This window comes from Drosophila santomea, chromosome 3R, assembly GCF_016746245.2.
Source record: "Drosophila santomea strain STO CAGO 1482 chromosome 3R, Prin_Dsan_1.1, whole genome shotgun sequence".
Taxonomy (NCBI): domain Eukaryota; kingdom Metazoa; phylum Arthropoda; class Insecta; order Diptera; family Drosophilidae; genus Drosophila; species Drosophila santomea.
The window spans coordinates 22,554,360-22,580,499 of record NC_053019.2 but is presented as its reverse complement, the minus strand read 5'-3'; the positions used below and the strand labels follow the sequence as shown (position 1 = coordinate 22,580,499).

The 26,140-nt window shown below is 43.8% G+C and overlaps 1 protein-coding gene across 4 annotated transcripts in view; it reads left to right on the top strand.

The window, feature by feature from the left end:
- Positions 1-674: 674 nt before the first annotated feature.
- LOC120452739 (nucleolysin TIA-1-like) overlaps positions 675-26,140 on the top strand; it is an 87,199-nt gene continuing 61,733 nt past the window's right edge. Inside the window, exons 1-2 of one of the 4 annotated variants that reach the window (XM_039637111.1) lie at positions 675-1,317; positions 2,126-2,624. In XM_039637111.1, the coding sequence (XP_039493045.1) occupies positions 1,195-1,317; positions 2,126-2,624 (622 nt within the window). In that variant the 5' untranslated portion in view covers positions 675-1,194. Of the gene's footprint in view, positions 1,318-2,012; positions 2,625-26,140 lie in introns of all 4 variants that reach the window. The other 3 variants (XM_039637114.1, XM_039637113.1, XM_039637112.1) reach the window with 3 other exon arrangements.

Here is a 26,140-nt window from a genome sequence, read left to right as displayed (position 1 = left end):
AAAAAAGAAGTCGAGTAATAACGAGGTGGAAAGAGTGCAATAATAGGGAGATGCTCCTTAAATTGCATCCTTTTTGCTGTCCTGCTTGGATTTCGTTCCAGGACTACAATTAACGCAAAGCAAACGGCAGCAGGAGAAGCTGAAGTTCGCATGCGATTCATGGTCTACAGTTCATACAATACTACATTTCATATAAGGGATACTGAATGAAGAATTTCACTGATTAAAGGAAGTTGCTTTCATCTGAACCTCTTCACAATATTTGGCATTTGGCTCTGACTGACACTTATCACAATCACTCAAAAGTTGTAGATGTTTATGACTAGTTAGCTAGTGTTCTATTAGTTTTAAATGATAATATATTAGAGCAATTTGGACAAAAGGATGGATAATGCTGAAAAAAGATTGGAAAACATTGGCATCTGGTGGATGTTATTAACATTTACCTTGGCCAGCAAGCGTATAACAGTTTTCAGTGCCGTGCCATAAAAATACTGGTATTTTCGATGAAAGGCGGCAAAAGGAAATTTGTAGGGTTCCTATTTAGAGCAATAAGTAACAATAAAAGTCTATAAAAATGCTGTGATTAAATGGAAAACTGCAGTTTTAATTGTAGTTATTTTTATATTTTATTTAAAATATATCAAAATATTTGTTTCACATTAGCACTTAAATTATAAATCACAAAATAAGCCTTCGCAGGCAATTTCAAATGTGGCTGGCGCTTTCGAAAACCAAGTGCTCTCGGCTGCTCGGATTCTGCGCTCTGTGGCGACGGGAGCCGAAAGGACCTGAAAGGACGAGGCTTGCGACTTGTGAATGGCGCCCGGAGCAAGGAAACGAGCCAGTTGGTATGGCGAGAGGGACGGAGAGAGGGCCAGGAGAGCAAGGATTCAGCAAGGAGCAGGCGGCGCGAGTGAGAGCGAGCCATTCGTGAATATTTCATGAACGATGGCAGCGATGGCAGCCAGCTTCGTGCCGCCGTTTAACCGAGCTCCACGCCGCCGAAGAGAAATGTAGGGAAACGCATCCCGTCGTCGTCATCGGCGGCAGAGGCAGCTGTAGCAGCAGCGGCATCGGCAGCGGCGACAGCGATTTTCCTAGCAGCAGCGGCAGCGGGAAAATCGGCAGCAGGAAAATCGGCAGCCTTTCTGCCGTCGTTGCAGTGGCAGCAGCGCCTCCGAATTTTGGCCAATGCGTGTGCTCCTGGCGTTCAGTAAGAAAAGCGTCGCCCAGCGGTCTAGTACGAACGTATACCGAACGCTTTGTATATCCTGTAAATTATATCCTGTGTGTGCGATTGATCACGTCTGCCTGGTTCGTGCGTAGTTCGAAACAAAGACTTCACAACTCGCCTTGCCTAGTAGTGGCAAATTATTCTGGGCCTGGGACTTGAACTTTTTATTTTTCCAAAAGATCACCTAAACCGATATTTATCACGCACTTGGAGTCACTGACTTCGAAAGTTGCCAGCAAATTCGCGCGCGACAAAAACTCAGAAGCTGCCGGCAAAATAAAAATTGCCATTGCAGCCAGCTGCTTGAAACTTTCCCTGAGATTTTGAGCCGTCTGAGCAGGGCTTCACTTTTCCGTTTGGCATTTTCCCCTGTTGTTTTCTCCACATATTTTCATTATTTTTTCCATATATTTGTTGTTGTGTTTATTTTTTTTTGGCCTGACATTTTACATACCAGACATTGATATTAAAAGAGAAGACGTCTGGCAGGCAGAGAACTCGGTAGTACTACTCGCATGACAGGAATATTTATAATTTCCGCTGCCAGCAGACACAACAGAAAAGAAAGAATAATTTGCGATTACTGGCAGGCAGAAGGCGAAGGAAATCCCTGAAACGATATTACAAGCCAAGTGCGCTTGAGTTCGTGTATTTCCGGTTGAACAAACACATAAGCGAAACATAAAAGAAAGGCGAAAAAAAATATATATACTTACACATTTTCCACATGCCCCCCCATACTTATGTCAATATATATATCTATATATATATGCAGTATATGTATGTGTAGTACATAAATAGAGTAACCAGCCAGCACGAAAAGTGAAAATACATAGAGGCAAAGCGAGGCGAGAGCATATTTCATAAGTTTGCACTCCGCACACATAGAAAGCAGCGGCGAGAGCCAGAGAAAGCTGGCGACAAAGGCTAACGCACGACCTTTGGCACCGAGTTCACATCCTGCGGAGGGGTCAGCAGCGAATCAATAAAGACAAAGCCAGAGCAACTGCATCCCCAAATACAGCAAACCAACACACTTCGCGTCCACATCGAGTCCAAGCGACCAAAATTCACTCGCAAATTATGCTGACCATGTCGACCCTGATGATGCCAGCACCAACCATAGCCATGGGTGCCCCGCAGATCACAATGGGTCCGCACAAGCCGCCGGAAACGAAGCTGCTGGCCATCCATCCCGCTGCAGCGGCCGCAGCAGCCGCCCAGCAGCAGCAACAACAGCAGCAGCAACAGCAGTCGGCGGTGACAGCTGCTCATTTGCAGCACAATGGCCAGCAGCAGCACTCGCAGCAGCAACAGCAGCAGCAAATGTCGCAACAGCAACAGCAACAGCAGCAGCAGCAGCTCGTGGGCAGCAACTCCAAGCCAGGTGAGTGGAAAAGCGAGTTTCCCGGGGTGAATGTCCTTGCCCGTTTCGGTTTCGGTTCTGGTCCTGTTCTTGTTCTTGGTCTCGGTTTCGATTTCGGTTTCGATTTCGGTTTCGGCGCCATTTCCACCGCCAAAAAGGTGTTGCATAAATTGCGAAATGTCGCTGCCATTTTGCCCCTGAGACGTGTTTCGAATGCGGCAGACAACGAGCTCTGTTTCGTTCTGAGCAGTGCTTTTTACATCAACAACTGTAATAAATTTTCATTGGAAAACGTTTTCATTCATCGAACAAACTGCTGAATATTGATGCAATATCAATTCTCAATTGAATGTCTTCTAAAAAGAGGGCAGAAACTAAATAATCAAACTAAGGAATATAGTCTTATCAAGCAAAGTCTATAAAAATTAACAAATATTTGTGCCTCATTTATTTCCATTCCTTAAATAAAAACTCTGTTAAATGGCAACCGTTTAATACCATGTAAAGACCAATAAATCAAGTATTAGTTTCATTTAAAAAAAAAAAAAACCATCAGCATAGTCATTTGCAATTCTAAACATATTCAGATTGGCTTTCAGTTGGGATTTAATTGAAAGAGTTTTATTTTGCGATATAATTGCATTTCATTTTCAGCCAAGGATTTGTGCGGGCTTAAAAAGTTAGCAAATCATTCAAACACGTTCATGGCAAAAAAATAATTTATCCTATTAGTTGTATCGCAATAAAATGCTGTTTGTGCTAAAATTTGTTTTATTTGTCAAATTTGTGCACTTATCTAAAAACGCAATAAATTAGGGTATACAAAAAATACATTATGCTACAAACTAAAAATACTAATAAAATCCGAGACTTTAAAATCAACAAGAGTTCAAGTGCAGCAAAAACCTCAAGCAAAATCCTCAGTTAACAAGAACCCCTTGAGAAATAACAACAGCTTACGTATTCAGAGAAATGTCTGAGCAATTACAATTCAAGCCAAAAAACACTTCAGGCGATCGATATCTGGGCACGATAACGTATTTCATATTTGTAGAAATTGCGTATGCGTCAGATGGCCAAAATCATACTGGCAACACATTCAATTAAACGTGGCCCAGACAGTCAAGTCAGAAAGTCAAGGATGTAGATTTCAAAAATACCAATTGAGCACACGTATCACTTTCGGCCACAGTTTTAAATGAGTAGAATTCCAAGGGGCCAAATTCGCACACGTAATCCGAAAAATAACAAAACTCGAACACGCATTTCAGAGATGAATTATTGTGGACACCAACCCTCCGGGCTGAAAAATGTCAAGCGTAGGCATTACAAGCATAAATATCAGTTACAATTTTCATATTTTTAACCACAAATGAAAAATTTGATACAGCTCGGACGGGCAGGCAAGGGAAATTGCATGCCCGTAGAGATTTACAACTTAAAAACAACTTAAGCCGAAACTTGGAAACAAAGGCAGCGGCGATAGAGACAGAAACTGGGACTATTCTCCAATTTGTTGGCTCTACCATTCCCATTCCCATTCCCATTGCCATCTGCAGCCCCTAAGTCCCTCAAACCAACGACGGTTGCTAATGGCAAAAACTATACACAAATAGACACTGGCAGGCATAAGACCGGAAACAACGGCACAGGAAGCTGCATGAAAATGAAACGAGGAAAAGCGGCCAGGCGGCCTTTGCCAGGCATCCTGACTTTGGGCTGTAATGAAAAATGGAAAATGTCTACTGCGACGACTAGGACGACTAAAAATAGTGAAAAGTTGGGTGTGCGTCGGTGTGGCATCTCGTTGAGTCGAAAGCCGGCAGAAAGGCAGCTAGGCAGCTAGGCAGCAAGAGCAACTTGAAAATGAATTTAATTATGGCAAAAAAGTGAAAATTTCCACACTTGAGTCTGCGAAGTTTGCCTTTCCCTTTGGCCGCCGGAGCGTTGATGAGCGGCTGCAAAGTGTGAGAAAATTACTAGACAAGACAACAACACCAACTGGCGGGCATGGGCACATAAATAGAAGCCGGGGCGAAAGTGAAGAGTCCGCCGGTTCCGGGCATTGTGTAAGTTGGCTTAATGCGGCCAGGCTTACTAGAAGTCCGGAAAATCGTGGGGGGGGGGGGGGGAAGCACCCTGGGAAATGAGTGCGAAAGTGGAGCAAATTCGCTAGTTCTTAACCGGCACAAAAAAGAAAAATATAGATGGAGAGTCATTTCCAGGACAATTGACTTTGCGATGATCCGCATTTATCCACTAATTAGCGGGCATATAGAAAAAGTCGATGGCAGCACAGCGACAAAGCCAAGTGTTCACTAATTGAAATCTAGATCATTTTCCCTTGCAAATAGACATTTTTCAATAGGTAGAAATAATTACTGTGAATGAAAGTGTTTTCAATAAGCGTAGCTATTTAAACCTGCTTCGTTTCTGTTTGTTTTCTTCAGATATCTTTAGTATTCTCAGTTTTATTACTAGTTCAAAGTGTAAGACCATAATTTTTAAATTGCAATGCAGTTGGGTTTCTGTATGGGTTCTCCTGTAGTTATTCAATCAAAAGAAACCAATTGGGAGAAGGCAAGAGGGACAATTGACTTTGTGATGAGCCACACTTAGTTACTAATTAGCAGAGGACTAGAAAAAGTCGACAACCGCAACCGACAAAGCAAACATTGATTACCAGGCCAAATGATTGCAAATTGAAAATTAAGCACGCCGCTGAATTTCCAATTCAAATGCGAGAGAGTCGGCCAAACTGCCGGCAAACCGAAAGGAGCAGAGCGTAACAGGCACATGCATATAAATGTATATATGCACTAAGGACACACCGTGCACACCCACACAGCTGCACTGCCACACGGTGCATGAACTTTCGAGCAGCACTTACACAAACACACATACACTCACAGTGTGGCAAGGGGCGGGTTACACCTACATGCCGCTGTTGCAAAAACAAACAGCGACTGCGAGTTTCTCAAGTGTCGCAACTGCAACAGCAGCAGCAGCAGCAGCCAAGCCAACAAGTGCCACAGTAGTTGGCTGTGGGCGTAGTCCCATCCGCAGCATCACAACAGCAGCCACCTCCTAATGGAGGTTCAACTACAGTGGCAGCTACCCGTAATGGATGGTCCATATGCTGAACAACTCACCTTAAATTCAGCTGCAACTCAATTCATAGAAGTTTCTAGATTGGTGTTTTATTTCAATTTAATGTCTAAATGAAAGGATGTTGGTTCTAAAAGTTGCTTATGCTATAAATAATTTAAAACAATTATTTTACTTGCCACTGCTTAGTCTCAGTTACCAGCAAGGACACTGAAATTATATCCTTGGCCAGATTTAATTGGTAATGTGATTTGCCAACATCATTTCCACTGTATTCCGGTGTATAATCTCCATCTGTGATCCGCCTGCACTTGGCTGTTTTTCCTTGCCCCCAAATGATGCAACAACAACGGCGAGCGCGCTTTACTTTCGCTCAGGCAACGGCGACAGCAAAACTTTTAAATTGGTTGGCAACACTTGCAGTCAACATTCACATACACACACACACCCGCATACGGACAAACACACATACTAAATGTTTGTTTTGGAAATGAATTTGGCAATTTTTGTACAGCAGCAAGGTTCGGGCAAGGTGGCAAAGTGAGGCGAGAGACAGCAGGCAACACCTCAAAGTAATTTGCCAGCAAATCATTGGAAGGAGTCAGTTGCGAAGGCGGAAAAACCGAAGAGGATAGCAGCAGCCGAAAAGTATGCAACGCCAAATGAAACACACACAGAAACGTAAGGATATGCACGTAATGTGTGTGTGTGTGTGTGTGTTTGTGTGGACGGGAGAGAGTTTGTGTGGGTAAAAAACCACCAAAGTGAAATGCATTTATCGACCGCAAAGCGTTCGAAATGAAATCTGTTTAAAGGATTTTAATACCCCAGCAGAAACGTGGAGTCTGCATCAGAATCTTTGACTGCGCTGGTAAATGTGTGTGTGAGTGTCAGTGTGTGGGTGTGTGCAAGGAGATGGTTGTGCGGGTGTGTGGGTGCATGGGTGGCGAACACAAAAAGTCAATGAATTCGTTTGGCGAATTGAAAAATTAATTCAGTTGCCGTCGCTGGCATTGATAAGGAAAAGTACAGGGAACTGGAGAAACTTTTACACGCCGCTTTCCTTTTATGTGTGTCTTTATCTTCGCCTCGTCTGTGTGTGTGTGTGTGTACTTACACACACATTGACAAGCTTTTTACTTACTAATGATTTCTCATTTCGCTTACGGTATTTCTCTCTCTTACCCGTGCTTTTTGTCTTACTTTGCGTTTTACAGCACACACACCCACACCCACCCTACACACCAATACACACTGAAACCGAATTACTCACTGACGTTGTTGTGGATTTTCCCTGCGAGTTTTCCCATCTCGAAAAGAGAAGGAAATTAAGCAAAAAGCGCAAAGATTTATTTCGCTTTGATCAAAATTAAATGAATTGATTTTAATACGCCCCGTGGGCAAGATATTTCCTACGCTTTCGCAAATGAAAACGCATAAAAAAGGTGTTGGTTGGCCTTGTGGGCGTGGCCGTTTGTGGGCGCTTCTCGTTGTGAGCTTTATTTTATGCCAGCGGCCATTACAATTGAGTAGCTTTGGCCATAGCTGCTATGTGCTCGTGTCTGTGTGAGCCATTTGAATTGCCATCCGCACTGGTGTTGGTGTGGAGTGCCCGTGCTTAAAGACTCTCAATAAATTCCACTTGAATTGGGTACAAAGTGGAGGATGCGATAAAATGTTTAAGGAAAGCGTGTCGGAATATTTGTGTTGTATTGGAAAATTCAGTGTTGTTGGCTGCTAAGAAAATTCAGGTTTTGCATCATTATTGCAATTTTTACTGTTTGTACAAAACACAAAACCAAATTGCTGTCTTCCGCTTCTATTTGCGTTTTAAATATTTATTAATAATAATGGACTATTCAAATGTCTGTACATTAAAACAGAAATGCAGATCTTTGTCCTAAAAATAGCACACTTATCATTCGATTGAAACATAAAAATCGCTGCTTGATTTGATGTCTGCCCGCTGTCCTGTTCATTCCGTTTGATTACATTTCATTTGATTGGTAACATTTTTGACTGTCCATTTTGTACACTGCAATTTCTTTCGTGCTTCGTTTTGTTTCCTGTTGGTGGCGGCAAATGAAAAGTTTACATTTCATTGCTCAATTCGACATTTGACATTTGGCAGCGGCAGCGACAGTGGCAGTGGCATAGAAAATGAGGTTCAGTTTTTTTCACAGTCTCCGATTTTCAGTGTTTTCATTTCGTTGCCTTTATTTTCTTGCTTTCGGTTTTCAAAATTCAGACAATTGACAGCGGCGTCATTGTTTTTGTTGTTGCTCGTATTGTTTGTCATCGCATTTGTCGCTTTTTGTCTGTCGATTTTTTCCGCCTTCCCTTTTGTTTTGTTGGCGCCGTGTAATAAAAGTGTCTGCGGACCATTCGCTTGTTGCACGGTGTAACAAATTGCTCATGCCCACATCGCATCCGAGCAAAGCGGATTTCAGTGGTGGCAAAGGTGTGGGTCCAGCCACTGGTCAACACTTTGGCGCAATTTAAATTTCATGCATTTTTCATTAACGCCAAAAAGGAGGCGACCACTCGACTGAGGTCCTCCATTACCCGGCGCCAAGGACGTGAACTGTTTCAAGAACGAGTGCCACAGCAGCGGACAAAGAAGTAGCGATTTTCAAAATATTTTAACAAATTTAAATTATATTCAAAAGGTATTAAATAACGTTGAAACTTTACACCGAAAGTATACCACTTTCTAGTTTCCCATCTACTAAGATGTTTATAAACCATTTTCAAACTCAGAAACATTTTTAAAGACCCTAAGCTCGTAACTAAGCAAAATGTACCGCCCAAGGGAAATAAAAGGAAAACGCTTTTCAAATGACTTTGCAATGAATTGGCCAACTGATCTGATGACCGCAAGTGTGGATTAAGAGACTGAGACTGAGAATCGGAGGGCCGAACGGGAAGTTGGCTCATCTTAAATGCCCATCTATTTTACTGCTGCAGCCCCATATACCAAATAAACACACAGAAGCACTTCGAGCCCGAGAACCAAGGCCCATTTACATTTTCGTACTTTTGCAATGCCCAGCGTCCAAAGGTTCACATCCTTCGAAGCACATCCTTCGAAGCCAGTACCAGTGCCATCCTGTAGTTCGGTTCGTATCGATTTTGAGTGTCGCCTGCCATTCAAATGGTTTTTATTTCGCATTTATGTGCCCGGCCCAGACTTTGTCCTCACACTTTTCACTTCTTCTGAGTTTGGTACGATTTTAATGTATTGGCCACAAACTGGATCCGAATATACACCGAGCATAAATGTGCGGTCCACAATTAATTGACTATTTTTGCATTTATGGTAAAAACTGTAGTAACCAACGAATGGATTTTACTGTCGTTTCAAATAGAGATTAAATAATCGTTATGCATTTTTGGTTTTCTTACTGTGTAAAGCAAACGTGTGAGTCCTTTTCCTTAACCCTTTACCGCCATGTCCGCATTGTTTTGCTCGTTTGGCATTCCGGCTTCTCGGCTCCTCGGCTTTCGGTGCCTTTGTTTTTTATGCCCTGGCCAAACTTTTGCATAAAGTCATTTGGGGCGTTGATGGAATTTTTGAACGGACCTCCCATCGCCGATCGGCAGGCAAAATCGTTTAGTCTTGAGCTAAGTTTTATGAGCTGTGCGTGCGAACTTCTGTTTGACTTTGGTCTCATTTGCGCTGGCAAATACGGCAACTTATGCAAATAATAATTTATAAAATTTCGCATAGTTATCCCGGGGCCAAAGAGGGCTTAGCCGAAAATAAAAACAGTTCGGTCTAAATAAAACAAACTGTAGGTAAATAAAACATGGACTGCGGGCTGGCCAGGGTTTCCGGCTTGGCCAGGCCATAAAAAGTGCTAAGTAAACACATGTGCCCGGCATCCCCGCTCTTTGCACATCCGCACTTCCGCACTTCCGCACATCCGCACCCGCAAAGCAAATGCCTGCACATAGTGTAAACACATAAATTTATGCATTTTCAATGGAGAGCTGTTAGCATAAATTTACGGCCCAAAAAAAAAAAGACGACAAAAAATGGGGAAAATCAACGACTGTTGGGAAAATGGTGTGTGGGTGTGTTGTTGTGTTGGTGTGTTGGTGGGTCAGCCAGCAACAACACACTGTACAAAAGTGCTCAACGCAACAAAACAAGGCAAAACAAAATAAAACTGAGCGAAAATAGCGTTAAAGCAACGCAAAGCAAACAGTCGACAGTTGAGTTGCTGCAGAGCTCGAAACAAACAAAAAAATGCAAACAGAAAACAAACACAGCAAAAAGGCAACTCGCCGGAAAGCGGAAAAGGGCGGCGAGGGTCCAATGGGCACAGGGTGGCCCGTTAAGGGTTAAGGGTGAGGGTAGTGATGGTGCCCAGCTGGGGGGTGTCCTGCAAAAAACTTGAAGCAAATAGAGAGACTGCTTTAAAAACCTTAACACATTTCCAATGATTGAATCAATAAACGGCGACAAGTGCGTTGGTATTGCTCGCTGTGATTTTGCGTGTGTGGGTGCTCGCACTGCGAGAAAAACTGGTTGGATTAAGTGGATTCTTCAAGAAAATATATGTTTGCATTCGTATACAATGCTTAATAGAGTTTTCTTTACTCTGCCAGGCTAGTACCTCTGATTTCTCTAGCTGCAGCTGAAGAATTAGCTTCAGTGGGAGTTTTGTTTCCCCAGTTAATCCAAGTGTATTTTTTTCGCAAAGTGCACGTGTCTGACTGCCGCTAACTACTGCCAATTGGCGATAGGGAAAAGAGCAACTGCTGCCCTTTTTCGGCAGGATGCGTGTCCCGCTGCTATTTTTGCATACTTGCTCTTGCTGCCAGCTGACACTGCTCGGTACCAGGACCTTTTTTCTTGGCCAACAAGAGTGATTTTAGCCTGGCTTTTTTTGTGTACCCACCTCTTGGGCCGAGGGCTGTGGCCAACTGCGCTCCGAATTGCATATGGCAAACGTTAAAAGGTTTGTCTTCTGGCCACAGTTAAAATGGGATTACTGAGTCGATTTAAAGTTGAAGCCTCAATGCAACTAATCCGTAACAATCCCTATTATTCAGATATGGTGCTGCCATAAACCACGCCAGGAGCACGCTTTGTGCTAGCTGGAAAAAGTTTCTCTAATTATAAATATCTGTTGCCATGACCGTTTCACATTCGTTGCTTGGCCAAGAGTTGAATGGTGTAGCCGCAGAAAACAATTTGCAAAACTTTGCAGGATCTGCGGTGGCCTTTACTCATGTCTCCTGCTTTCGCAGGAGGCAAACTTTAAACATTTTCATCGCACTTTTCAACGCAAAAGTCATGGCGCACTGGAGTTAGATATGTCAATAAGCACGCACACCGTACATCCCCGGCAACTTATCAATTTTTCCATGCTCAAACCCACTTAAAGGAGATTCCCAATGGGAGGGGCGAACCCGTAGACTGTACAAACATTTGACTCCGCCGGAGAGGCAATGGCAAAGTCAAAACGAAGCGGAGATGCAGTCGGAAATGCCATTGAAAATAGTTTAAAGTTGCACCAAAAAGGATATTGAGCTAAGCCAGTTGCAGCTTACAAGGCGGCGAGTGTGTGCGGGTGCCTACACTGCAAACATTTGTGACCCCCAAGTACATAGAGTTTCGTACAAGTCCTTCGCAAGGAGAGCCCTTTTTGGTATCGGACAGTAAGGGGACTTCATATATTATTTACAGCTGGATCGTAAGTGCCACTGATTTTGTTCGAGTGTACTGTGTGTGTTTGCTCATGAGCTGGTGGTGGTGTCCTCTGTTGGTTTTCTATTTGCCTTCGACTCGCTGCTCGCTGGCTGCTTATGGAAATCCGCATGATGATTGCATATCCTTCGCCAGAGACGCTGCCATATCCCTAATGCCGCCGAAAGTTTGCGTTCATTTGGCTGCTGCATGCCAGCCGGAGTCCCGCCGGTTTCCTCCCACTTCCTGCCATGCATTTTTCGCTATCCCTTTTTTTTTTGCCTGTGATGCTTTCAGCTGAGAAAACTTTTACTTGGGTTTTTCCTATTTTCCTTGTCGGCTGCGGTGGCGGTGGCCAAAGTGTTTCTCTTGCATTTGAAGAGCTTTTTCTTAATGTCACTTATGCATAAGTTCCTATGAGTTTGGCCACACACTCACACACACACATAAGGAAGTATATATACGTATACGAGTATGCATATCCATGGCCGGGGTGGAAGCTCACTCATGTTTGCATGTGGATAAAAGTGCAGCGGGTGTGCGTGTGTGTGTTTGTGTTTGAGACTAACTTGATGGCACATCCTCCATGGGGATTTACAAGTGCTTAGTTCTATGTCGCAAAAAAACGCTTTAATATTATTATACTTTCTTCTATGTGCTCTGGCAATTTTTGCCATTTTTGCTATTTTTTCATTTGCTTTTAAATTAAATTAAATGGATGGGAAAAGAGGAACGAGTGGCGGGCGTGCAAATTGAATGCCAAGATTCTTAAAGCTTCACGCCGCCACAGCCAACCGCAAAACATCATAAATAAACAGCGACGCACACATGGCCGCCTTGATGTATTACATGTGTTGGCATTATTTACTTAACTCGGCTCTGCTCTATTTTAGCCGCTCCAAAAAGTCAAGTCTACTTTTGTGGGCGCAGCTATTAGTGCAGCAGCGACATCAGCAGAGGCACACAGGCAGCGCAGAAATGCCAACAACAATGCCATATAGCCTGGCTATAAGGATGAAGACATTAAGGCCCAGCATGCGTTACTAACACACGCACACATACAGACACAGATTGCCAGACATGGGCGTGAAGAGAAAGAAATATAATGCCAACATAACATTTAATCCAAGGAATTCCATATCGCTGCCAGTGGGGAAGCCAGGCGAAGGCAAACGGTGGCCACCGTGAAGCAAAGTTGAATGTTGTCGGCTTTCGACAGTAGGATGGTTGGATGTGGTTGAACAGACATAGGTGTAACCCTAGAAGGACCGCTAGAATTATCAGTTTAGGTGCTCTAAATAAGAAAAGAAATGAGTATTTCATTAGCTCAGCTTGCGCCAAAAACTACAATCAAGAAATACTAAACTTCATGAACTAGCTAAAGCAAGTTAGAATTTGTTAATAAGTTTCTTAAGCCCGAACTTAGTATCCTATTTGCACTATGCATGTCCTTTTGAACTGCCCCGTAACACCTGTGCATTTTGGCAAAAGTCCTATTACAAGATTGCACCCACCATCTGCCTGATGGCTAATGCCTGGACGATCATGGCGTAATCTGAGCAGTAAGTAAATGCGGCCACTAAACTCGGACCCCGTGGCAACTTGTAATGTTTATTTCCACTGTGCTTATCTGGGCAGAGTCAGAGTCGGAGTCGGAGTCAGAGTCCTGGCTTTGGCGCACTTAAATGGCGCACGAGGAAATAGAGGAGCGCAGCAGTTATACTTTTAGCAGCTCAACTGGGCTGAGCTTCTGGTCTGGTCTGGTTTGGTCTGGGTTTCACTGGGTTTTGCTGGCTTTTGCTGGCTGGGCTGTGGATGAGCCAGCAGCGGAAGGAAGAAATAATCATAAAAATTATTTCAGCATACACACATACTACCGAGCATACACGTAATGCACATGTGTGCGTCTGGTGATCATAATGTTGCTGGTTGGCGCTGGGGGAATCTCTTCATTTTCGATGCCTTGCAAGGATTTACACTTTAATGGCTGAGGGAAAAAAGGGGCAAAAAAACGAAGTCGAAGGCGTGGCTGCCTTTTTTAATTTTCGTTCTTCATATTTTCTATTTAGCCAGAGATCTTTGCTTATGTGTGTGTGTGCGTCGGTGTTAATGGGTCTCGTGTCTGGCCAAATTGATATCCCGCCGTCGTTTTTAATGCCTTATGAATGCCTTATGAATGCGGCTAATGAAAGTGTGCGTGCCCGCAGCCAAAGCGCACTTTTTATTATTATTTTCTAAGCCGCACTTAATGCTCATCGCTTTCCCCTCCGTTTTTCTCGTTACAGGTAAGCCAAGAAACCGTCTCGACCGCGAGTTCATTTGCCAAAAAAAAAAAAAAAACAAGAAGGGAGCCATGATTGGAAGTCGGTAATTTTGAAGGTCGCAACGGTGAGTTGCAAAAAAAGCAGCCGCATACCGACTGGTAAATTTGATTTATTCGGGCACGTGGATGCACCCGGGGGCGCCAAGAAAGTGAAATGAAAGAAGAAGAAAAAAAAAGACCAGCACGGTACAACCAACGACAGCATCGTTAACATTTAATTATGCCATTTTCATTTCCGTAATGAAATGAACTTGTTAGGGCAGCCTTTGTTCTCTTATTCATTGCCCTGGCAAATTATCATTGATTTTGTTGCTTAATCCGCCTGACCGTCGCACTAAGGTGAGCATTAAATCGAATTAATTTCGGGTACTCGGCGGTGGGCCACCATCCACCATCCACCATTCACCCATCCCATTTGTTGGTTTCCAGTTGTCCTGGAGAGTGGCCATTTGACATTTGTCGACAAAACGTTTACATTAAATGTCCTGTGCCGTGTGACCATTGCTCGTTTTGCCTTCTTCGTTTTTGTTTCGTCCTTCTCCCCATTTGTGTTATAGCAAATGTCTTGGTTCTGTCTACGGGTTCTGTCGACATTCCTGAAATTTTGCGCATTGTCCGGACGAAGCGAAAGTGACACGGATGGCAGGGAACCAGGGAACAGGGAGCTGGACGCTTAGCGCCCAAGTTGAGACATTTGCGTTGACAATTGCTCGGAATTGGAAATAAGATATTTGCGACACTGAACTCTTATGTGAGGCGGGAATTTCTTATTTCAAGCGTCGAATTATATTTATTGCCAGTTTGGGGGAATGTCATGACCATACATTTGTCACGACCAACGGCAAATGCAATTAAACACGTCTTTCCCTTCAAAAATCACTCAATTTGAAATTTACGTTTTCGGGTTTTTGCGGGTTTTTCGAGTCTCGCACACGCTCCATTAAACGGCAAACAAAGGCCAAAAAGCTGGAGTGGAATAAGCCGACAAAGAGGTTTTTGTACGCAAATTTTTTAATTTATTGCATAAAATGTTTTCGGGGTTCGGTAGCATGTTGGCAAGCCACAAAAGCCAAAGAAATTGTTTCAATTTGTCATGACAATTTCTTTGAAAAGCCGCTGCCTAAAAAAAAATGTCCGCCCCCGCAAAACGTCGTCTGCCATCAAAGCCCTGAATTCAATTTGGTTTTAGAAGGGAAGCCAAGGCTCATTCCACTGGTAATTTCGCAAAGTTCCTTCTAGGTCTACGAGTATGTCGCCTGCTTTATTTGCTCGGCTGTAATTTGCAATTTTCACCTTGCCCCATCGCCCAGCGAGGCAGTGGCAAAGTCGCGGGAAGGAAATCGTTGAGAGCTAGACCATTATCAGAATTGCGAGTGGGTCGTGGGTTGACAAATCAGTGGCGCTCCATACCAATGACATTAAAGGCAGCTCAGTTGAGCTGAGACGAGGCCGTCGTCGTAATGCTTGGCTGCCGCTGATGATAATGGATGCTGTTCTTGGCTCTGCCATTTGGCAAGCGGCTGCAGTAAATCTGATACATCCCCTTGGCATAAATAAATAGGCACATGGGTGGCTGGCATGGGTTTGTAGGCCGCCCTACAAACTACACACTACAAACTACAAACGATCGCAATCTGAAATTGCATCTTGCCAAATCGAATGCCGCCAATGCCGTGGAGCCGGATGACCCAAATTAATGTTGCAAATTGCTGCTCACTGGGAGCAAACTTGTCATTAACTCCTCACTAAGTGTTAAAGGACTTTAATTAAAAATGTTGTATGCAATTTTGTCAAGAGAGATATATAAAATGATATTTATTCAATCATATAAGCAACCTTTTATGAAATTAAAACAAATGTTTAAGCGCACTTAATCTGCATACGTGCAAAAGGGAAAACAATTTGGCTAATAGATGCATACCAGCATTTGCTATCCATTCGCCTGCATCTTGTGGCTGCCACTCAAATGAAAAGCAACGTGTCCCTGGGCAACGGGTGCCCGGATTCCCGGACCAAAACACATCTCACGTGGCAAAACCCAAACTGAACCCGAACAGGACGATAAATCTTCAGCTGGAAGCGTTGGCATCGATGATGCGCCTTTAAGCTGCTTAGTCTCTGTCCGCATCCTGATGCCCCACGCCTTCTGCCCCACATCCCTACATCCCCACAGCTTGGCTTGCAATTTCCGCTGCGCCGGCGGGACGCATATTAGCTGGCTGCCAGTGGATTCAGGACATCAGGACATCAGGACATCGGGACTCTGGACCCTGGACTGAGGATTCCGGGTGGACAGGCGACGGAAGCGTTACGGCGGAAGCGCAAGAACAAAGTAGCCAGATCCGGACAGCTCTGAGCAGTGGCAGTGCAGCTGGAATTTCTCCGGCTCCTGCTGCATCCTGATGACTGGCAGTCGCGGATGTAACAATATGATTGGATTATTATTATATTATTTATTGAAAGGGTCCGGCTCAAGTGTTGGCTGCTGCACCAGAGATTGGGGCGCCAGATAATGAATGGTGGCATCGGCATCTTTTCCGCTCATTTTTTTTCCATGCTCTACTCTAGTTTTTCTCCTTTGGATTCTTCTCATTTTTTTTCCTTTTTTTTTTTTTTTCCTTTTTTGGCCTCAAATGGCAAGCAGACATGCAATCAGCCCCGGGATCTCAGCCGTACGGGCGTTTGTAATTGGGCCCTTTTATCTCGTCCACCGTTCGGGCCAATTAAAGTTAGTTTGCAAAGTAATTAAGACGATTATGTGGCGCTCAAGTATCAATAAGCGCCAATTATCCAAGTATTTCGCATCGATTGTTAAACGTTGCGGCTCTCTTTTCGGTTTTCGCTTGAAATAATTTGGTTAGATAATTTTTTAGCGCCACTTAAGTGATTGCCTTCGGTGGCCGCGGCAAAAGGTTATGTAAATGGAAAATGGAAAACGTAATTACGGACACGAAAAATAATTATGGCAAGAGGGTCGAGGCGAAGGGGAAAGATTTGGCTGACAAGAATTTAATTGGGTTTACCACGAGGAAACTTCGATTTTTAAAAATTTAATTATGAAGAAAGAAGAAATGATGGCTGTGTGTACCGATAAATACTATTTAAGTACTAATAGTTTGGTATAGATTAGGTAGCTTTCCCACTGTGTGGGGAAAATGTTTTTCCAGCCAAAAGTAACTGTCAAGAGCCTGAGCAGAAATCATGCAACTTCAGCAAGCTAAACTGCAGTCAATGCCGGGCGTCAATCAAGCAACTTTTGGCTTCTGCTAATGAACTTCTGGGCGCATCCACTCATTTGAAAGTCACTCAGCTTAATTCACAACACTGCCACTGCCACTGCTACTGCTACAGCAACAGCCACGCCCATCGTCCTTCATCCTTCGTCCGCCCCCTCACGAAGCAGAACTAATTCCAGAGTCTGTCGCTTCGGCAGTGTCAGAAAGCCAAATTTTAATCTGTGATGTTGCCAAAACTTGATAAAGAAAGTTCAGTCTTGTATGCCACATGCTTAGATGGATGCCACACCCAGTGGATCATTGGGTGCCTGCCATTGGGAGGTTCGCCAGGGTTTCTTCTGGACGGGGATTGCAGTGGTATTGCAGTGGTATTGCAGTGGGATTGCTGCACTTTGCAGGCCATACTTCACTCTGACATCGCAATCCCCCATCTATGGCGATTCATACATCTGCTCTCTGCTCTGGCTGAAAATTCCTCTGCGTCATTGGCAAAAGTTACGCGCATTTCAAAACCCTCCTTCCTCTCCAACAAAAACCCCTTGGGGGAAAAAATAAATCTTCGACTTTAGTGTGTTTGTACTGCAATGGGGCCAGGGATCAAAGGGGTCGGTGGTCCAGAAGGGGATGGTGCTAGAAAGCATTTGTTATCGCCGCAGCAACATAAATTCACTTTTGTAATTATTTCTGGTATTAGTAGCTGAGGTAACAAGCGGAGAAAAGTCAGCCAACGACTGCTGCCTCTGACCGAACTCCATCATGGCAGCAACTCCTCTCACTCCTCCTGCTCCACCCCAAAACCCCCCTAGATCCTGTGCACCCACTCATGTCCTTACACTGAAACGCAATAAATTTAAAATCAAAGCGGAGTGGCTGAGACCACAAATCTAAGGATTAGGCATATGTAATTTCTATAAATATTTCTGAATAGAAATACTGAACGATTTTCGAGCATTGATAACAGGAGTTGAGAATGTAAAACTTAATACCAAGTTTTAGTTATTGAAGGTCCTTGTATTTTCCTAGGTGCATCAAAAGCAGCAAGGACTCAAAACGAATGGACGCCAGCGAGATTATTTGTTAAAACTGGCAACTGAGCAGCAGACTGTGCTTAAAACACACTGAAACACACACACACACACATAACCGGAAACACACCACCCACTTACACACACACACACGGACGCAGGAGCTTAACCCACCAATACACACATAGCAACAACTTTAAAATTGAATCAATCATTCTCACTTTGATGCACATCAGCAACAGAAGCTGCCGTCGTTGCCTCGACTGCAGTTTTAGCCAAAGAAAATGGTTCATAGGCGAAATGGCTTGGTCACTGGAAAAGCGGGAAAGCAGGGAAAAGCGGGAGAGCTGGGAAAAGCGGGAAATGGGGGTTAGGTGGCAGCATAAGCTGTAACTATAAACAAGCAGCTTATGTGTGTTTCAGTCGTTCGTTTTCTACTTTTTGCACTGGGTGTTAATTTTTGTTGGTTCATGAAGTCGTCTTCTCCAGCTAGAGCTTTCTAGCTGCTCGAGCTCCTTTTCCCTATTGGTACAGAGAGAGAAAAAACCAAGTTTAAGTACGCAAACGTGTCATTATCGAGAAGCTAAGTATGCAGGTCTGCTTACGCATGCATCCCTATGAGTGAGCACACAGATCTTGGTATTATTTTCTCGCTGTGCAGCCCTGCTTAAACACTTCTCAACATGGCCCGGCAGCTGTGCGCAGTTCTAACGAGCAAAAACTAATAAATCCCCACGAAAATGGCTGCGGAAACGGAAGCCGTGTGTTGTGTTGTGCTCAGCTCCCTGTTCACAGCCCCAATCCGAGCTCCAAAAAAAGAGCGCAGAGTCGAATGCGAATCCGAATCCGAATCCAAATCCCAATCCCTGGCCAAAGCTATGGCTATGGCGATGGCTACCACGATGGCTATGGCTCGGATGTCTGTCTGATGTGTTTTCTTGCTTAATTCTTATTATTATCCCAGCCATTATTATGGCCGTTGTTGCTGCTGTTGCTGTTGCTGTTGCTGTTTTCTCTATTGCCGCTTTCACCCGGCGTCTTTCACAGATTTCCTTGGGCCAGGCTTTTTCTTTTATTCATTCATTCTTTAGCACTTGCGAGCGAAGTTGCTTCGCCCTGCTTCGTGTTGCTTATCGTTTGCTTGTATTATTATTGCCACTGCCATTGTTGTGGTGTTGTTGTCATGCAATAGTTCATTTTAATCTAGCGGCAGGATAATGCAAGAAGGATTCCGTAATTTAGCCCCTGTGTTTTCAGCTCCTTGGACGGCCTTTCTTTGTCTTGCCATTATCGTGGCGCTATATCTGGCCATTTCGTTGATTGTGCAAACTTTGCAGTGGCCAAACTCGAGTTATAATAAATTTCATCACATTTCCACGACTGACCCTAAATAAGATAAAATACGCTCGAAGCCAAAACATGATTATTTCATCGCCGTTTTTGCACTCAACATTCCACCCACAGCATCCATGCCCATTGCAGTCAAGTGGTGTTGCTCCAGTTGGAATCAGATGCAGCAGATTTAGTTGAATCTATTTCCGGCTGCTTGGGCAGCGGCTTTAACTTTTTAAACAGTTTGTCACATAAATTAATTGCCGGCAGTGCAAACTATTGCGAGCAAAAATGATAGCAGCAACTTTTCAGTCACGTCTGGCACATGGAACATGGAACATGGCACATGGCAGCTGCATTTGAGTGTGGGAGTGCTTAAAGAGTTTAGTTTATGTTTAACCATCTAGAAAAAGCGGAGATTTATTTCTGTTTGTGTACTTAGGCACTGCGAATAAATATATAAACAAGCTTAGTTTTTTTCTAATTTATTTTCGAGGTTTCTTTGCATCAGATGATATGTTTATACCGCAACTTTCGAGGTTTCGAGGGGAACGGCAATGGGTTTGTTTCTCACAAATCTAACGTTGAATTCCTGGTCCTCAATTACACATCAACGCGTTTGGCCAATGACCAGCCAGCAGCCCGCAGCTCCCATAAATCCCCATCGCACTGACTCCATTCTGACCCCTTTTGCAATCCATTCCCGACAAACTGCAAGACAAACTTTACAACTGCCCCAATGGATCCAGCAGCTGAAATATATTGCCGGCATTGGGGTGAATAGCTGATGGGGTACAGTTCCAGGAATATGGGGGAGAACTAAAGGTCCTGGGCGGTTGGGCGGTGGGGACGACAAACCACAAACTTTCGTTCTGCAGTTCAACTAATGAAGCATCAGAGTGCACACAGTAGATGCACAATGCAAATGCCAAAATAACAACAAAATGTTAAATAAATGAAAAAGCGTTTACAGAAAATGGTTTCGATTACTAATCGTTCTGTAATTACTGCGCTTAGAAAATTAAAAGAATACTATTTCTGCACAGATAATATTAATAAAATCAGCTACACCTTTTATATAAACCCTTTCAACCTCTGGGACTTAATATTAATTTATATGTGACACGGACTTTCTCCACGAACAGGGTAATCCCATTGCGTAGTTAAACTAATTAGAACTTCCGCTTTTGTTTCTCCACTTCCGGGGACTTCTCCCATTTTTTCCCATTGGCCATTCAAATTTTTTAGTTGCCGCTTTGATTTGTCCATCCATCCATCTTGCCATCTCTTGTGCATGAATGTGAAAAGTTTCGAGTGCGAAATACATTGAAAACCATTCGGGGGCCCAGTCAATCGTTGCCATGGCCAGTGGCAAAGTGTTCGCTGAATGGCCAAAAGTTGGACGGCGCTGCAAAAGGACATGAAAATCAAATACAACAAACACAACAGATCGGATCATATTGGAAAGTTTAGTCTCGCGTGTGTGTGTGCGCCGCGGCAACAACAATCTAATTGCGCACAAAATGAATTGATGTCGGTTGCCAAGCGCAAATGAAATGGATGTGACATCAGGGTGGGATTTGGTCGGTTCTGGAGGGGAGCTGGGGGGAATTGGAGGGGTCTGGAGCGGTCAGACGACGCCGCTCAGCCTCTCGAGTGCTTTATTAAGCGCTTGTATCCAATTTCGCAGCGGGACTCAAGTGGCCGAGAAGAAGGACAGCGCCACTAATTTATGGCGTTCCATTAAAACTTGAGTTCAATTGCCAAAAATTTCATAAAAATTTTATTTAAAAAGCAGCAGCAACAACAACAACACCAGACCAAGGGGGGTACGGGGATTGTACAGCATAGGGATGCGCAATCAAGTTTATTACAGCAAACAGAGGGCTCAGTAACTTGACTTCAGGCAGAGATGACTTTGTATATAATTATATAAATAATTCATAATATCAGAGCTTCCAAATATAGTACTAGTATATACATAGATACAATGCCTATAATTATCAGTTTAGGTAACAAATATTTTATGTTTCGCCATAATATTAACGATCATTTTACCAGCACAACTCTCGTGTTCTTGCTGTACTTTTCTCTCTGTGTAGCGCCTCAGCAGGCAGGGCGGGGGTAGCGGGGTAATCGTCCTTGTCGCCTGGCTGGCGTCATGGCAGCTCCACGTCCGACGTCCGACGGACCCCCCACCATTTACATTTACCAAGCGAAAACGGCAAGGCTGCACTTTGGCCATGTCCTGCGCAGTTCATTTGGGGGAAAATGAAATAAATTTAAATATATTTTTAGTGCATTTCGCATAAAACAAAAAGATGCCTTGCTGTGCTTGGTGCTGGGCCCCCATTCCCCTCCCCGCGCCTCATGCTAAAAGGGAAGGGGAGGGGGGAGGGGAGCAGGAGGTCCTTTGGCGTGGCTTTGGTCGTCCGCTTTTATTTTCCGGCCGTTTGCCGTCTCAGCTTTTTGCTTTTCTGCGCCTGCCGCCTTTTATTGTTGTAGTTTTGCGTCTCCGCTCTGTTTACTTATTTACTTTTGCGCTTTATTATTCTCCATTAACTTGACAAAATGAAGAAGCTCCAAGGCGTGTCCTTCAGCATGAAATTAAAAAACACAGACCGGCGCTAAGAAAAGCAAAAACAAAACAAAAAAAAACCCAAAAATAAATTTAAATAAAATAAAGGGACGGCAATGTTTCATTTAATGCGGCGGCAACTCAAAGATTTTCTCAGCCAGAAAAGGATTTTTCGGCCTGGGTGTCTCGTAAAAATGGGCGGCAGGCTTTTCCAGCTGGAATAAATTTTCATATTTTGATAGCAATCTAAGCTAATCCTTTCATTAGAGGCGTTCCAGCAATTTCAATTCCCTCTTCTCTCCTTTTTATTTTGCTTTCGGTTATCCTGCGGCCCACGAGTAAAGTGTAATTTATGTTGTTGGCGAAATTGTTGCGAATGCTTAGCGCCTTAAATGAGTTTCTGCTCTGATTGTGTTTAATTTTGACGCTCTTGTGGTTGCTGCTGCTGTTTCTGGTTTTATTGCCAACATGTGTACAAAGACAGCCACACAAAATGCTTATGCAAATAGAGCTCTGAGTGTGTGTGTGTGTGTTTGTCTGTGTGTGTCTTTGCGGAAAATGAGAGCACAAGCGACATTCCCATTTCCATTGAGCAGCTGTTAATGCGAGCAGAGAAGCAAAGCAGGGCAAGGAAAACTGTGCAAGTCTCAGAGCCAATTCGACTTTGGCAACTTTCACAAAAGCCGGCTCTTGTCTTAGTCCAATTCCCAATGCAAATTCCATTCAAACACACAGACACACACACATAGAGCATAGAGCTGCAGAAGTACGCCCAAGTTGGATATTCAAGTGTGGCGAACTTTTCAGGTTTTAATTAGCCGGCGGCTAGTTAACTTAGCCTCCACTTTAATTCAACCCCGAACAATTTGCGCACGCCTCGCATGTTATTTTGCCTGCATGCATCCAATTAAGAGGTTCGTCTCCACGCCCCCCGCCCCCTTTTTTTCTGGCCGGACCGGAGGTTTTCTGGCCCCTTGCTTTTTGCCTTGCTGCATTTTAAGTGAAAAATACTCAGCGCTATTTTACTTATTTAGTACGTAACTACAATTTACGCCATGCATCTGCATATAAAATGCATTTTTTTTCCCCAGCACTTCTTTTTCACTTTTTTGGTTGGTTTTGTTTCGACGGGGGCGGCACGCCCATTTTTTGCACACACTCACACATACTCGCCCATGGACTTATTATTTATATCTATCTCTCTTTCGCCCCACCATAAATGGGTGTGTGATGGTGTGTGTTCGCCCCTCTCAACTTGTTTTTTATGTACTCGCTGCTATTTGCCTTGCCAAAAAAAAGAAGGGAAAAATGAAAACTGGGGGAAAAGCGGAGAGAAAATGCAAATAGCATGGAACACAATGCCGAGGCGCCTCCTCAAGCTCTTAGCTCTATCACCATCTCACTCGCTCCGCTCGGTTTTTCACTTAGCTTCTCGCTGCGGATTTCTGTGTATTTTAAATGCATTTTCAGCTTGCACAAACACTGCCAGTTTCACCCACTCCTCACCCGAAATCCTGCAAGTAGTAAAAAAATCTTGCCAAAGTCGCCACTCTTCCCATACATTTTTTCTTTGCTTCGTTTGGGCTGCAGGCGGAAGACCTCTCTTCCTTAACATTTGATTAATGAGTGCAACTCGAGCTGGCAGTTCATTTTTGGCGGCTTCAGGCAGTTGCCCCGAATATTGCGCATACGCAGCATTGGCCGCCATCCATTCAAGTCGACTGGCAGTACGAGCATTATGCCAACAACGATTGGCTTTAAGTAAGCCAAACTGGGTGATGGCCGCTTCGAGAGGTCATTTTTCTATCACTGATTGGAAAAGTGGATTTAAATTTCCTACAATGGAAATGGATATTTCCTTAAGAGAAATTAAAAGCTACAAGATACATTTCAAACCTCTTAAAGCGACCTCAGAATATATTAAGTTCACGCACCGCTGAAGACTCAATCGGCAAAACCGCAAGAGCTCAATGCATCTGCCATAATATGGCGGCTTTAAGACCGGTCAAAGTGCTTCCATTGCACCGCAACCGGCACAAAAGGCAGCCGGCAGCCAACGATGTGGCCTCAGTCAAAGTCGGTTCAGAAATTGAATTGTAAGTAAGGACAGCCGGCAAAAAAAGAAATGCCTTCGCATAAATACGAGACGAAAGTAGGGGACTCCTGTATTCAGAGGGCAGAGGACGAAGGATGCGAGGAGTCTGGGTCGTCTGTGTCGCAATCGAGGAAGCCCCACATCAATTCAGGGATTAAGGACACTGATTTGATTTACTTTTTATTACCATTAAGCGTAAGTTGGCGAGTGGAACTGCGAATGCGGCAATTTAATATCCAGCCCAGTATTGGGTATTGGAATTTAAAGCTCTCCGGAGCGCTCTGTAGCTCGGTAGCTCGGTACTCTCGGTACTATATCATCATTCGGGGCAACGGCCATTTCAGCCAGGACACTAGGACACCAGGACACGAGGACGCCCCTCACCCAGTCATTAGCTGCGCACCATTAGCGCTGGCGACACCCCCGCAGCCTCGAAAATTCTGCTCGCCATGCTATCCTGCTTCTACCACCACCGCCCCCCACCGAAAATCGTGGCTCGTTATTATGGCTGATAACATTTTTACGATGCCGACAATGACATGACATGATTTTTTGTGCCCATGCCCCATGCTCTGCCCCTTCAAACTGATGCCACACTGTCAGGACACACAAAAACGATTTTTTATGCCGCCCAAAATGACGCAGTTTTATTGCGCTACGGCCGATGGACCCGGAACCCAAACCCAAACCTAAAACCCGGACCCGGATTTCATTCCATCTTTCTTTCCATCCCAATGCCGTCCAATTCATTGCCGCATTTCTTTCGCCCCACCCATCTCGTTTCTTTCCTCGCCCGCCGAGATTTTCATTCTCATTTTTAAAGCATTTAAAATCGCTCATAAATTTATGGTTAAAGTTGCTGAGGACGCCAGAAATATGCTGTCATGGTAATGACGGCTTTAGTTCTGCAAACGGAAAAGCATATTTTGCGCCATGTTGATTTTTCGTGTAATTTTCCATGCTTCAGGCATTTAATTTCCCAGATTGCTTTCGTTCGAACAGAAAAAAAGATGTTGCTTCTGGCCTCCATAGAGGAGCCCAACTAATAAACATCTCATGCATAAATTAGCAACAAATTGTTGCAAAACCAAGTTTGCCCAGACAATGCCAAGTGAAACATGTGTATTAAATATTATGTAATTAATCGGCATTAAAAGCCAAACACAACGATGGCTGGGAGTAACCAAAAACAAAAAAGAAAATAGTCCTGGCCAACTTCCATATTGAATAAGCCACATGCGCCGTGTTTGCCCCACTTTTCCACTCCACCATTCACCATCACCATCACCATCATGAACGCCCATGTTTAATTAATGAAGGGGCGTGACGCGCTCTGTGTGTTTGTGTGTTCTTGCATAATTAATAATAAAACTAGGCTTTTGCTGCTATTATTTTAATTATACACGCGTGAGGTGAGTGGCGGCGGAAGCCACTTACAGCGAATCGAATGAAAATCAACCCAAGTTGCAGCATCTTTATCTTGCTTATGAGGTTGTGTTAAGCGGTTGTAATACACAAATAAACATGCTGTAAGTAGTAATGAAGTAGAAATAGAGGCCTCTGAATAATATAGTAATTTTTCTGATAATATGGAAATGTTAGTTATATTATTGCTGCGATATTTTAAGCTGTTGGTGCCTGCAACAAAAATGCTTCACCCATTGTATCCCAGATACAATTGTGTCCATTTAATCTCTTACCCCATTTGTCTGCGCACACACACACTAATACGTTAATGAAATTTCAATTCAATATTGCGGTTATGCACTGCTAATGCTCGAACACCCCTATTCAGTTCCTTGAAATCCAAAACCCCCCAAATTTCCCATTTCGAGCAGCTGCACATTCAGCAATTAGTGCATCGAACACAATTCTCGGCCTGTGCACTCGCAATCGACCGAAACCGACCACCTAGCAATAATTCGAAATTACCCAAATGATTATTTAATATAAGCTGGAAACATTATCGGGCAATAAGTGAAATTTGTTTTGGTCCAAATGTCACGTTCCCATCGACACTGTCATCCGTCCGATTGCGTAGAATTGGTCCAGGAATCGGTTCGGTTCGCTTCGGTTTAGGATCTCGACATGGTAATTGCCCATGTGAACCGCAAAAACTGGGTCCCTGGAATCGATGTGCCT